This window comes from Heteronotia binoei, chromosome 21 (assembly GCF_032191835.1).
Source record: "Heteronotia binoei isolate CCM8104 ecotype False Entrance Well chromosome 21, APGP_CSIRO_Hbin_v1, whole genome shotgun sequence".
Lineage (NCBI taxonomy): Eukaryota > Metazoa > Chordata > Lepidosauria > Squamata > Gekkonidae > Heteronotia > Heteronotia binoei.
In genome coordinates this window covers 154,480,345-154,494,196 of record NC_083243.1, presented here as the reverse complement: position 1 = coordinate 154,494,196, position 13,852 = coordinate 154,480,345, and the positions used below count along the sequence as shown (strand labels likewise).

The 13,852-nt window shown below is 37.0% G+C and overlaps 1 protein-coding gene across 1 annotated transcript in view; it reads left to right on the top strand.

The window, feature by feature from the left end:
* KCNQ1 (potassium voltage-gated channel subfamily Q member 1) overlaps positions 1–13,852 on the top strand; it is a 523,393-nt gene that overhangs the window by 169,222 nt on the left and 340,319 nt on the right. Inside the window, exons 11-12 of the mRNA XM_060262295.1 lie at positions 11,140–11,205; positions 12,798–12,918. Of these exons, the coding sequence (XP_060118278.1) occupies positions 11,140–11,205; positions 12,798–12,918 (187 nt within the window). The remainder of the gene's footprint in view (positions 1–11,139; positions 11,206–12,797; positions 12,919–13,852) is intronic.

Genomic DNA, 13,852 nt, shown 5'->3' with positions numbered 1-13,852 from the left:
ATGCCAGCCGAATCTATTTCCGTGAGCTTCTAACCACAAAGGTTTTTTATCTAACAGCATTATCCAATCTTTTATCCATGTCAAACAAACTGCATCGTGGTATAGTCTTAGATCGGGAAGTTGAGAACCTCCTCTCTCTTTGGCATCCGTTAAGATCTTCATCTTTATCCTTGGTTTCTTTCCGGCCCAAATGAAATCAGAGATTTTCCTTTGCCATTTGTTGAATTGTTTTGCTTCTTTTACAATCGGGATGGTTTGAAACAAATACATTATCCTTGGCAAAATATTCATTTTGATTGCAGCTATCCTGCCCAGTAAGGACAAGTTGAGTTTATTCCATTTCATCAAATCTTTGTCCATCTTACACCACAGTTTTTCATAATTGTTTTTGTATAAATCAATGTTCTTCATTGTTATCTCTATTCCAAGGTACCTAACTTTGGTTGTGACTTCACAACCTGTCACCTTTTGTAGTTCGTTTGTTTTATTTGGTTGCATGTTTTTACAGAGGAATTTCGATTTCTCCTTATTTATGTATAATCCTGCTAGTTCTCCGTATTCTTTTATCTTAGCTAACAGCAGTGGTGACACTTGAACCGGATTCTCCATTATGAACACTATATCATCTGCAAAAGCTTTATATTTATAAGAGAATCTTCTAATTTTTAGACCTTCTATTTTTTCATCTTTTTGAATTTGTTGTAACAAAATTTCAAGAGTCATTATAAACAACAATGGTGATAGCGGGCATCCTTGCCTTGTTCCTTTACTCACTTTCAATTCTTTGGTAAGGTCTGCATTTATACACAATTTTGCATGCTGATCTGTATATATTGCTCTTGTCATTTTTATAAATTGTTCCCCTAAATTAATTTTTTCCATTACCGCAAACATAAAGTCCCAATTTAAGTTGTCGAAGGCTTTCTCTGCGTCAACAAAAAATAAGGCCACTTCTTTTTCCGGGTGCTTTTCATAGTATTCCACAACATTAATAACAGCTCTTACATTGTCCCTTATTTGTCTTTTAGGAAGAAATCCCGCTTGGTCTTTGTTTATAAAGTTGGTCAGGTATTGTTTCAGTCGCTCTGCTAAAATTCTTGTATAGATCTTATAGTCATTATTCAACAATGAGATTGGTCTATAATTTTTTACGTTTGTGCTATCTTTATCTTCCTTAGGAATCAGAGAGATTACAGCTTCCCTCCAGGTCTTTGGGATTTTCCCTTCTTCTCTTATCGTGTTTAACAACTTCAACAGTTTGGGTGTTAATTCATCCTTGAGAGATTTGTAAAATTTTGATGTGAATCCATCTGGCCCTGGAGCTTTACCCTCTTGCATTGCTTTTATTGCTGCTTCTATTTCAATTTTCTCTATTGGGTCATTTAATATCTTTTTCATATGTTCCGTCAAAGGTGCCACCTGAATGTTTCGTAGATACTCTTCCACTTTTTCTTTACTTACATTCACACCCTTGAATAAATTTGCATAGTATTTAAAGAATTCTCTTTTAATTCCTTCTTGATCCACTACTGTTTTCCCATTTGCCATGATTTTATTTATAGTCTTATTTTCTTTCCTTTTTTTTAATTGCCAGGCCAGGTATTTACCAGGTTTGTTTGCACTTTCAAACGATTTCTGTTTCAAATTTTTTAAATTCCATTCTAATTCTTTATTCAGCAAATGTTTAACTTGGGATTGTAATATCGTAATTTCTTTTATTAATTTTTTCTTCCCTGGTCTTTTTTTTAAGTCCTTTTCTTTTTTATCTATTTCATTTTGCAGTGCTGACAGCCTTTCTTCTCTTGCTCTTTTGTCTTTATTATTCAATGTAATTAATATACCCCTCATTACTGCTTTATAAGTGTCCCATACTGTTGGATATTCCATATCATCCGTTTCATTTATTTGGAAGAATGCTGCAGTCTCCTTTTCTAAGAATGATACAGTGTCTTTATTTTGTAGTAAATCCTCATTAATTCTCCATCTTCTTGATTTTCTTTGCAATTTTGTTGACCAGCATATTGGATTATGGTCCGCCCAAACCTTTGGAAGAATCTCAATTTTTTTTGTTATGAGGCCCAAGCCTTGGGAACCCCACAACATGTCAATTCTGGAAAAAGAATTATGCCTTGCTGAGAAAAATGTATAGTCTCTTACCTCAGGGTTGAACTTTCTCCAAATGTCTTCTAGATTTTCCTGTTTAATCAACTCAAAGAAAGAATTGGGCAGCTTCCCTTCTTTATCATTCTTCTTTGGACTTGATCTGTCAAGGTTATTTTGTATTGTCCCATTAAAATCGCCCATCATCAATACCTGGTCATAAGTCTCTTCGTCCATTTGTCTATTTATGTCTTTAAAGAATTTGTCTTTCGCTCCATTGGGTGCATAGAGTCCTAGTAGTAACGTTTTTTTCGCCTCTATCGTCACCTCAACAGCAATGTATCTTCCTTCTTTGTCTTTAAAGATTAATTTTGGGTCAAGTTGTTCTTTAATGTAAAAAACCACCCCTCTTTTCTTTTGCTCTGCTAGTGAAAAAAATTCCAACCCCAAATTTCTATTCCACAAAAATTTACTGTCCTTGCGTTGTATATGAACTTCCTGTAAACAAATTATATTACATTTTTGCTTTTTAATCCAATGAAATGTTCTCCTTCTTTTCTGTGGTGACTTCCTGTTTGGCTGGAAGACAGTCTGCAGCTCCCTAACAGAGGGGGATTTTATTGTCACTGTTCAGGGTATTAAAGACCCCTGATAAGGTCTATGCTCATTAACCCTAGGCAAGGGTTAACCCAAGACGACTTATCTTCCTTTAATGCTGTTGATATCGAACTGGAGCAGTCAGGGAGCTGACTCCTTCATTTCTTGATGTCCGGCAATGGAATGTCAACCATCGTCTGCAGTGACTCTAAAGTGACTTCGGTCACTTAAGGCTGTCGGAATCCAAGCACGCTAGAAGGACTGATTTTAATTGCAAGAAAATAGCAGCCGGGGGAGTTGAGAACATCTAAAAGGTAGACTCATCATTCTTATCTTCACTCTGAGAGACTTTGAATATAGTTTAAACACTGAGTGGATTAATAACAGACGAAGGCAAAGCATAATTGAATGGAAAAAAAACTTTTACCTTGTTAAGCTGAGCTCTGTGGCTTTGGATGTGAACAACAGCAAAAAAAAAAACCTTTCAAGATAAGAGTGAAAGTTGGCAATGGGAGGCTGGTGACGCAGAAGAAAGAAAAGAGAGTTGCCGTGTATATATGCCCATAAACTGCAGAACCTAGAATGAACTGAGCTGAGTGGGGGCACAGCAGGAAAAGAATTCAGCTTGGGAAAACTGAACGCCGTAAAAACAATTGCCTTCAAAGATATTTTGGAGAAAGGACATATTGTTGTGAATTTTTGTGGTTGCGGTTTCTTCATGCAGCTCAAAAAACTGCGAGATTAGACACGAGATCAGTCTAAGCTGTGACAGGAAGTGAAACTAAAAGGGGCTGGACAATAAATCAGAGCCTATAAAGACAACAAGAGCTGTGACATCCGACCTTTGAACTAGGAAGGAATTGAGTCCAAGACTCAGATCAAGAAAGACGAAGAGAGACCTCTCTAGGCTGGAACTGTACCATAGAGAAATAACGATTGCCATTTTAAAAGGGAGAAAAACTGTCAAAATTGTTAAAATTCAATATCTTTGCTCAGGAAGAAGGGAGAAAAACGAAACTAGTCTCATCTGAAAGAACTGGCTCTAAGCTATTGGATTGGATGCTAAATTTTATGTGGGGATTTTTTTAAGGTTTGGTGATTTTTTATATGTCAGTAGAAAGAACAACACGTGCAAGAGCCCAATCATTTGACAAGATGCAGGCTCAATTTGACGCTCTGGAGGCAAAAATGTTAAAAGCTATGGACAAATTGCATTTGGCAATAAAAAAAGATATTAAAAAAGAAGTTGGAGACCTTAAGAAGGAGATAGAGAATTTTAAGGAAGAGACTCAAAATAAAGTGAAAGAGGTAGAGATGAAAGTGGATACACAGGCCTCTGCCTTGCTAAAAATTCAAGAAAAGGTCATAATACACGACTTTAAGTTGCTGGAGTCACAAGTGCGTCTAAGAGGGGTACCTGAAAAAGAAGACACAGACTTAAAAGGCTATATGGTGGATATCATCACTGAGTACATAGAAGAAGACCCTGACAGATTTAAGAGTATGTTGGAGGGTGCCTACAGAGTCAACTCAGTTTATGCGAAAAATAAAGGTCTGCCAAGAGACATCGTCATAAGATTAAGATCAAAAGAAGTGGCAGAGAAAATTTTGAGGAAAGGGTACCAAAAAGCCTGGGCAATAGAAGGGAGCAGAGTTAAAATAATGAAAGAGCTACCAAGAGAAGTGATCAGCGATAGGAAAAAGTACAAGAAGCTAACCGATCAGTTGTGTGCAGAGGGCACAAGATATAGATGGATAATACCAGAGGGTCTTGGATTTGAACAAAATGGCAAAAGGATTACAATAAGAAGCGAACAAGAGATGCATAGCTTTTTTGAAGAAAATAAAGAACCAACATCATAATGGAGTACAAATTACTATCTTGGAATATAAATGGACTAAAAAAAATCTACTATTGACCATTGTGTCACATTGGCTTTTCTGGCTGACAAATATATGAATACAAGAAAGGGGAAGCTCTATGTAGCTTTTATAGATAATAACAACAACAACAACAACAACAACAACTTTTATTTCTATCCCGCCCTCCCCGCCTAGGCGGCTCAGGGCGGCTAACAACAACTTACACGTTAACATAAATAATAAAACTTTGAATTTAACAATTAAAATTAAACATATAAAAACCAGTCAGTTAAGTTAAAATACATAATTTACGTGATAATTTAGATCTGAAGAGTGCATTTGACTCTGTGGACAGAAACAAACTACGGAATAAACTAAAGGATCTTAATATAGATCCTCGTCTGTTAAATCTATTAAAGAATTTACATACAAGTACAACTTGCCAAGTAAAATTCTCATCTATAGGACACCTAATTGAAAAAAATACCATTGTAAAGGAGTTAAACAAGGGTGTGTGTTAGCTCCACATCTTTTTAATCTTCTTAAATGATATGGCACAATATCTTAGTTCCATAAATGGGCACCCACCTAAGTTAAATGATCTCTCAGTCCCAATATTATTGTATGCTGATGATACAACTATACTTTCCTGCATAAGAGTCGGCCTGTAGTGATACTTGAAAGCTTTTAACAACTACTGCCAGCTTAACTCACTTGCTATAAACTATTCCAAATCTAAGGTTCTGGTCTTTTCTAAAAGTTGGCGACCACAAAAATGGTATATAGGCAAACAGGAAATTAGGGTTGGCAAATGCTCTAGGCTTCATTCTGTCTGAAACTAATCTCCAAAAGGATTTACTATCATTAGATTTTATGGCGTAAAGGAGTTGGTCCCAATTATGTTAAAAATACTTTTTCTTCTTATTTGCAATTACCTCTAAGAAGGATTTCTTACATTCTAAATAGTCATATCGCTTCTGTGGATCTCTACCATATTGGGCTTCCTTAAATAAGGCTCTTAATTTCTTTTTCCAAGAATAGCAGTCCTGGTCAAACCATTTTGACATATTAGGACTACCTAATTTCACTACCTCAGCTTTAGAGCTGCAAAGATTAATCAGTAAGGCAAGTTCAAATAGGGCTTCAGCAACTGTATTTGAATTTGTAATTGCCATTCCTAATTTTTTTGAACCTCCCAGACTTAAAAAGAGCAATGAAATCTCTTCCTTGAGATAAAGACCACTTTATCCTTTTCATGACCTCACAAGAAACGTTTTCATTTTGAGATGGTATAGAGTTAATTCCCCTTGGGTTCACCTCTAAGGAAAAAACTAAGGGAAGATGGTCACTTTCAGTACGCGGTTCTATGGAAAAGTTGTTAAAAAATGGGAATAGAGTTGGTGAGCATAGACAATAATCTATCATACTGCAAACACGAGAGCATACAAATGTAAATTCCCTAGCAGCTGGAAATTGGGGGAGTCCATTAACTATTTGGACATCATGTTTGTTACAAAATTTTAGTAGGCTTAAACCAGCTTTGTTAAGTAGGGTATCCTTGGAATGGTACGTCAGCCCAAGCTGTAGAGGTAAGGTCTCTATTCCTCATAGCCCAAGGAGAAGATCCGTTTTTTATTATCAAAACCAATAGGGGCATTCAGATCACCCACAATCATAATCTGGGCTTAAAGAGTACTGCCTGGATATAGACAAAATGTATTCAGAAAGTTTCTCCCAAGAAGCAGTTAACTCTAGTCCATCATTAGAGTATGAAATGTACACATTAACCATGATTAGATGAAGTTCAGTAAGTGGCAACAACAATGCATGGGCTACAGGTGGACAGGGACTAAAAGCAGATACCTTGACTTGTAAATGGGATATAACCAAAATTGCTAGACCCGCTTTACATTGGCCTTTTGAGTGAATTCTGTAAGCAGGAAGATTAAAAACTCTAAAATCTGCAAAGTTTAGCATTTCTGCAAAGTTTAGCATGTTTCCTGTAAAAAGATAAATCAAAAGATTTTAGGAAATTAATGAAATCTAAATCAGACAGTTTGTTTCTCCAGCCTGCTATGTTTCAGGAAACACATTGTAAATTCCCAGTTCCTGTTTCCTTTGTTAGTCACTCTATCCTTGTTATCCGATCCAATGACTTCTGCGAATCATTGAAGATACAGCTGCTGCATTGCAAGGACTGCATCTCAGGCTGGGCCATCATTGTGTCCATGTTGAATGAGTCAGAAAAAAAGGTCGGGGTGAGAATTTGGCATTTAAAAAATCTGGTTGCTCTGAATGTTCCTGTGCCTGCTCTCTGGGAGGCTGAGTTAAATTTGTCTCAGTAAGGGAGTTTCCCATAGTAAAACTTCCATGTTCATTTTGGATTGGATTATCCTTAGAGATAAGTTGGCAAGTTGCTGTCTCTATAAGTGATTGGAAACAGTTTTAGTAAGTTCCAGTCTCCCAATAACTGCATGTTGCTCCATAGTTGGTAGCTTTCCAAAAGAGTGTAGAAGATCAATATCAATAGAGTTTTCCAATGGGTCACAGTTGAGAGATAGAACATTTTGTTCCAATTGTTCATCCTTGTCCACTGGAATCTCTGAAGTCCTTCTATTGAGACCCATCAGGGACTTTCTGTTGGGTGTAGCCAGCTGTGGAACTTCTGGAATTGTTGGCTTTTCTTGGGACTTGAAAAACTTTTTTATATTAGAGAGAGTCAGGAGTGGTTCAGGCATTTGATGCAGTTACAAAGCAGCGAGCTGGGAATATCCCCTTTGTCCAGAGAAACGTTTTCTGCTTCTGAATTAGAATAGGAATATCAGGGGTTTTAAAAGTCAATAAAATTCTCTGTGGCTGAAATGAATGGTTTAAAAATTCCATGTTAAACAAATCTATTATCTGATAATTAATCTGGAAACTTCACAGAGATGAGATTTAACTAGGTGACTATTCCTCCAGCTCGGAATCCTACCTCTGTAGCTGCAGATTGTTAAACAGACCTTATTTGGTTGAAAAATCAATTTTTGTGGTTTTTTACTGTATTTACCAACTACATCTAGCTCAGAGTTGAATACTGAGGAGGCTTTAGACTTTGACTATAAATTTTCTTGAGCCATTGAAATTTTTGAGGACAGTTGAGATTGATGAATTTCCCTGGTTGCATAGCAGTTTTATATCAGATGCCAGGTTTGAAACCCTATCTTCGATACTTTTTATGTTTTAAAGAGGGTTTTAACTGTTCTGGCAGTAAGTTCAAATGAGGAAATTAATAATGAGGAAATGAGGAATTAATAATGAGGAAATGAGGAATTAATAATGAGGAAATGAGGAATTAATAATGAGGAAATGAGGAATTAATAATATCATCATTATCAGAAAGGGTCTGCTGTGTTTTTAAATGCCTTGGGTCAGCCTCATCCTCCTTGTCCTCCTGGGCGAAAGTGCTAATTGCCCCCTCCTCAATCTCACACTCCAAAGGAGAAAAGCGATTTGTAGTTTCAATAACAAAAGCAGTTGAAGAAGCTTTTTGTTTGGTATTGGAGACTAAAAAATCCCCAATCTTAGACTGCTTCTTAGCAGGGATAGAAGATGATTCCTCTGCATCCCTCTAACGCTTGCCGGGAGCCATTGTTGTTCAGATTTCAAAGCAATAACAAAGGCAAGTAGTATTAAGATTAAATAGATCTTAGAATGATACATGCAAAAATATTCTTTGCTCCAAAACTCCTTTTCCGAGAGGAAAGAGCAGCAGAAATAGAGTAACCTTTTACAACTTGGAGAGGTTCCCAAATTTTCTGTATGGGAAAAAGCTCCACATAGAAAGTTAGCAACTACAAAAATAGACTCCCAGTCTTCAAGGCGAATTGTAAATCAGTTAGCTGTGCTTGACCAGGTGATAGCCGTGATTGGACTGCAAACAATCTACTCCTTGTCGGTACTTAAAAATAATAAGAATGCTGAAATCATCAAGTAAAACACAGAAGGGCTAAAAAAGCAGCTTAAAATATCTTGGACGTATTTAAAACTACTTAGCGTTTATCAGAGTCATGAATACAGCTGTCTGCAGCCAATGCCTGGAACCGAAAGTGCTCTAATCAGCCACTGACCCTTCAAATTTTATACAGCGAAAGAATTACAATTATTCAAAGAAGAAATAAGGAATAATGTCCTTTTGTTCAATTAACTTTATCGGCTTAAGGTACATTTCAGTCAGGTGAACATTAGTGAGGGTACTATTCAGGGCTTTATTTGTAGAAAAACTCCTGCAGGATCTCATTTGCATATTAAGCCACACCCCCTTGACACCGCCATTGTTTAACACTGGGCTTTTTGTGGGGAAAGCGCAGCAAGAACTCATTTGCATATTAGGCCACACCTCCTGATGCCAAGCTAGCTGGAACTGCATTGCTGTTCAAAAAAAGCCCTGGTGCTATTATAGTTAAGACATGTAACTCAGTATAAAATCCATCATAAAATTAGCCTGATTTAAGTATGACGCTCCTTTAACCTCTATGCCACAGGGAATACTTTCAATGTAACCTTGGGATTTTTTAACTCTCAGAAGTGTAGTCTCATATGTTTTGTATGACAAGAAAAGTTGTTTGCCAGTAAAGGTTTTTGTAATTGGAATTGGACAAGAAAAGTAAGGGAAAATTCAGACATGATGATACCTTTGTTCCATTTTTCACTGGGAGAGAGCCAAGAATGTTCTGAACTCTCCCGCTGAAATCAATGATATTAAAAGTGCTTAGTTTTCTCTGTATTGTGTTATTAGCACATGATTCTTTTAGATTGCTTAGATTAAAAAAAAGAAAAGAAATTATATTATCCTAAATAAAGCCCTGACTCGGCTAACCCTAGCTAGCCTGATCTCATCAAATCTTGCAAAACCAACAGGGCCACTGTTGGTCAATATTTGGATGAGAGACCACCAAGGAATACCAAGGTCACCACACAGAGTCAGGCAATGGCAACCATCTCTGAACATCTCTTGCTTTGAAAACTCTGCATGGTTGCCATGAATCGCCACAAATTCTGCAACTTGACAGGAAAAAATATAGACCTAGAAGGAGTCTAGTCTGATTCTGCTTGAACAGGAGCAAAAATACACACATACAGATACGTGTATGTGTATATGTAAATATACACACACACACATTTAAAAAAACCCTTTTTTGGGGAAAATAAACAGTGTATCATACAATTGTTGAATTTCCCTTCTTTTAAGATGATATAGAATTCAAGTATAAAAACAATAAGTGAGAAGATTTCTCCACCTTTATAAGACTGGAATTTATTCCTTCTTTCCACCTGGAGTTTTACTGCAATAATCTTTCATTGGATTCTGTGGAACTGTGAGGGAATGGTCTTCCCCATTTCCTGGTGTCCAACAAGTCCAGGGATTTTTAAAAAAGTTCCTGGGTGTGCATTTCTGAATGTCTCAGATTCAGAATACCTAAACAAAACACAAAATTTTTTTCAAAATTGTCTTCTTCTTCTTCTTTAAAAAGAAAATTAAGAAAATGCTTTCTTGGTTTGAGGAGAAGGGGCTTTAGTCTTCTCCCTTTATGTTTTCCCAACTTGGTAGGTCCCTAGTGACCTGTTATTTGCCCTGTTGGGAAAACATAGAAGTAATTATCAGTACATGTAAGAGGTTCTCTGGGGCCAAGTAAGGTTAGAAAAACAGCACAGTTGGGGGGAGAAATGCTGAAGCCCCTTCTTCTCTAAGGATCCTCATTGATTTTTTTAAAAATTGTTTAGGGCAATTCGGTCATTAACGTCCCTCATGACAAGAGGTTCAAATAGAGATAGTAATTTGGCTATTAGTTCAGAGGCATTTATGAGCTTCGAAGATTAAGTCCTGCCACTCTGTTGCAATTTACCTGCCAATTTTGATACAGTTAGTGAAGTGAAGGCCCCTTGGCCATCTTTGGGTTCAGTTTGTGACTCTTTCAATCTGCTCTCCTTTTCCAATGTTGACAGGGTCCTGAATGCTGTTAGGCTGACCGCTTGCCTACTTGACCTGTGTCCCTTGTGGCTGGTCAAGGCCAGCATGGCCTGTAAGGCAGAGATGTTCCACCAGGCTTTTAACTAAGGACAGCGACAGTTGCCGAGTTGGCAACTCCCCCCCCCTCACCTTGCCCCTTGATGCAGCATCAGGAATCTGAATTGGTAAAACTCAAGAGGACACCATTAAGTTTTATAGTTGCTATTTTAATTGATTGTATTGGTTTTAAATGTTGTATTTATTAATTATGCTGTACATCACCCAGAGCCCGGCATTAGTCGGGATGGGGTGATCCATCAAGATGGATGGATGGATGGATCTGAATTTGGTCCATTTGTAACTGGAAATTAAATTCTCAGCAGGGAATTCCCAGACATGTACAGACATGTTCTTTGTACAGGCTTTGTAGTGGTAAATCAGTCCTACTTGTAAAACCTGTTTTCCTGACTTTTAAAAATTAAAATAACTGATGCAATTATGGCCTGGATTGCATTGCTTCCTCTCCATCTGACTTTTCTCCTTTCTGTTTCTGTGTCCTGTGCACTGTCTTTTTTTATCTGTTAACTCAGTCCGACAGCATTCCTGGACATCCTTTTCTGCAGAGCAACCATCTTCCAGTTGTCCTCCTTCTCCAGGTAACACCTGCATTTCATTGCTTGATTTCCATTAAACCTTCATGTGTGGAGAGTGGACCATTCTGTTGTAATTTATGAGTTATATGTTTGTGTGTGTGAAAAGTTAACTGAAACAAGTCTGTTTCAAAGTGATCTCACAAAGGTGCAAATTCATAAAAACCAGCAGAAAATAGTCATTTACTTTCAGTCTGTTATTGTTGCTTTTATTGTTTACATTTCAAGGGCTAAAGCACACATATATTGTTTCAGTAAAACTTAGGACTCTTTAATAAAGTAGAACACAATTATTTCAAATAGGGCTGAGCCTGAGCAGTTAAAATATATAGCTAGATTTTGAAGAAGAGATCTCCCAATTTATAAGCTACTATGTAATATAAGCTAAAGCAGTACAATAAGATGGTTTCTTAAAAAGATTTAAACTGAAACAGTATCTTGAGACACTGATAATTCATGATAAATGTTTTTCTTTACTCATATTGAAAAATTTATATATATATATATATGAAATATGAATAAATCTTATAGTGAATCACACAATAGCACAAAAACGGCTGCCTTCCTTGTAGCAAGACATTCCCCTGCCCCTAGATCCCATGCCAAAGATGGTGAAAAACCATGAAAACAAAAAGAAAATGAGTTGAGCTGCACATTGCAGAAATGTGCATATAAATCTGACTTTGAAGTTCTTCTTTTATCTACCACGTACATCCCTCTCTATTTTACTGGCATATCTTCTCAAAGATTAAACATAGTACAAGTACAAAGATATAAAATAGAATTGTCATGAATTTTCAATTAGTATGCCATTGTCCTTACTATTGAGAGTTGATGTGGGACAGAAGACTGGGACAGAGGAGTTAAATATCCCCTCTCCCTGATTATGTCTCCTGTCCTGAATTGTTGTTAGTACTGATGGGAAAAAAGAAAGCAGCTCAGGGATAGTTGATTTTCTTGCAGGAAAATAGCATGGGAAAAGGGTACTCCCCCATCAATCTGGCCTCAATTGAAACCAACTCATTTCTTCTTCTTTTGCCTGCTTTTAAAGAAAATTGAAAACGTCTGGAGATCTAATCACAATCTCAAGTGGCTCATTCCTTCAGAAGTTGTAGCATGCTATCAGCATATTTGATATTAGTGTTGTAGAGATCTGTAACTGAATGCAGTTTTGTCAGGACATTCATCCCAAATTTCTTTATCTGATTTGCTATATAAAATGCAGTGTGTTTAGGGAGGCATATTGTTGCTGTTTTCTTAATATTTTCAATATACTTGGAGCGAAGTCCCTAAAATACAATTTAAGTTTTTAGAATTGGTGGCTCATATAGAGTGAATTTCAGTAGACTATAAGGAACGGACATTTCACACCACAATTGCAGAAAGTGTGTGTGTGTGGGGGGGGACCTTCAGTGCCCTTTTCCTTCTGTGCTATCCATCATACTCCTGTTGTAGAGATCTGACATTTGAGTCTATCTTTTAATTATTTCCCTTCAGTTATCCACTCAAATATTATAATAGCTTTAAAGCTTTTATGTAACCTTTAAATATATATAATATAACAGTTTAACTTTTACCTGCCTGTTTCTTTTCCACAGTGAAAAAAACCTCCCCGTTTTTAGATGCAAACATGGGGCCGTTCATTAGGACCAATAGTTTTGCTGATGAACTTGACCTGGAGGGTGAGACATTGCTGACCCCAATAACTCACATCTCACAGTAAGTCACAGGCTTCTGAACTATGTTGCCATTAATTTGAGACATGTTCATCGAGTACATGCTAATAATCAGGGTAGTTATCTGTGTAAAATTATTTCAGATAGAATCTGCATATACCATCTTGAAGTCTGTTAAATGGCATTGCTGAGTTACATTTATAGCTTTTCAGCTTGAAAAACATAATTTTAAAGTAGTGTCTAGTGCTGTACCTGAGGGATAACTGCATTTTCAGCAGAAGATACTTGACTGACTACTGCAGAATCACTTTTCCGAAATATTGCTGATAGTCTAAGTACAGAGACATCTTTTTTGCATTAAGTTGTATTTTTTTGCATTAAGTTGTATGTGTCTGAGTTGCTGATGTCTCAATTAAAAACTTAAGTGAAGTGTGAATGCAAAGCACTTCCTTTTTAAGCACCAATGATGTGGTGTGGAGAAACCCTGTCATTTACTTGCAACACTTCTGAAATTGCACCCATTTGTTGTGCACAAGGATGTTGGGAATAATTGAAAGTCACATAGTCAGATGTGCATGATGGGAGAATAAACAGGAGCTTCACTTGATTGCCCTAGATGATATCTGCATTAATATACTATATCATATGTATTTATTTACTTCATTTATAGTCCACCTTCCTCACTAGCAATTGCTCCGCCCTCAGACTTCTGCTTTCTTTGGCTCAAGTGATCGATTTCCCACCAGTTGCTGCATGGGAGCATTTTGACCTGCAGCTCCCTCCAGTTCTCCCAATGCCTTCCCAATCTTATTTCCCTCCTTTATGTGGATAAGATGTGTTTTTTTCCCTTTTTTTACTTCACTGTAGCTTGGGAGACCAAATTAACTTGATATGAAAAACACCCCCCCCCCCTTGATTTAGGAGAAGCCAGCTTCCTTTGATAGCCCATCCTCACTGCAGTCCCCCATGCAGTAGTG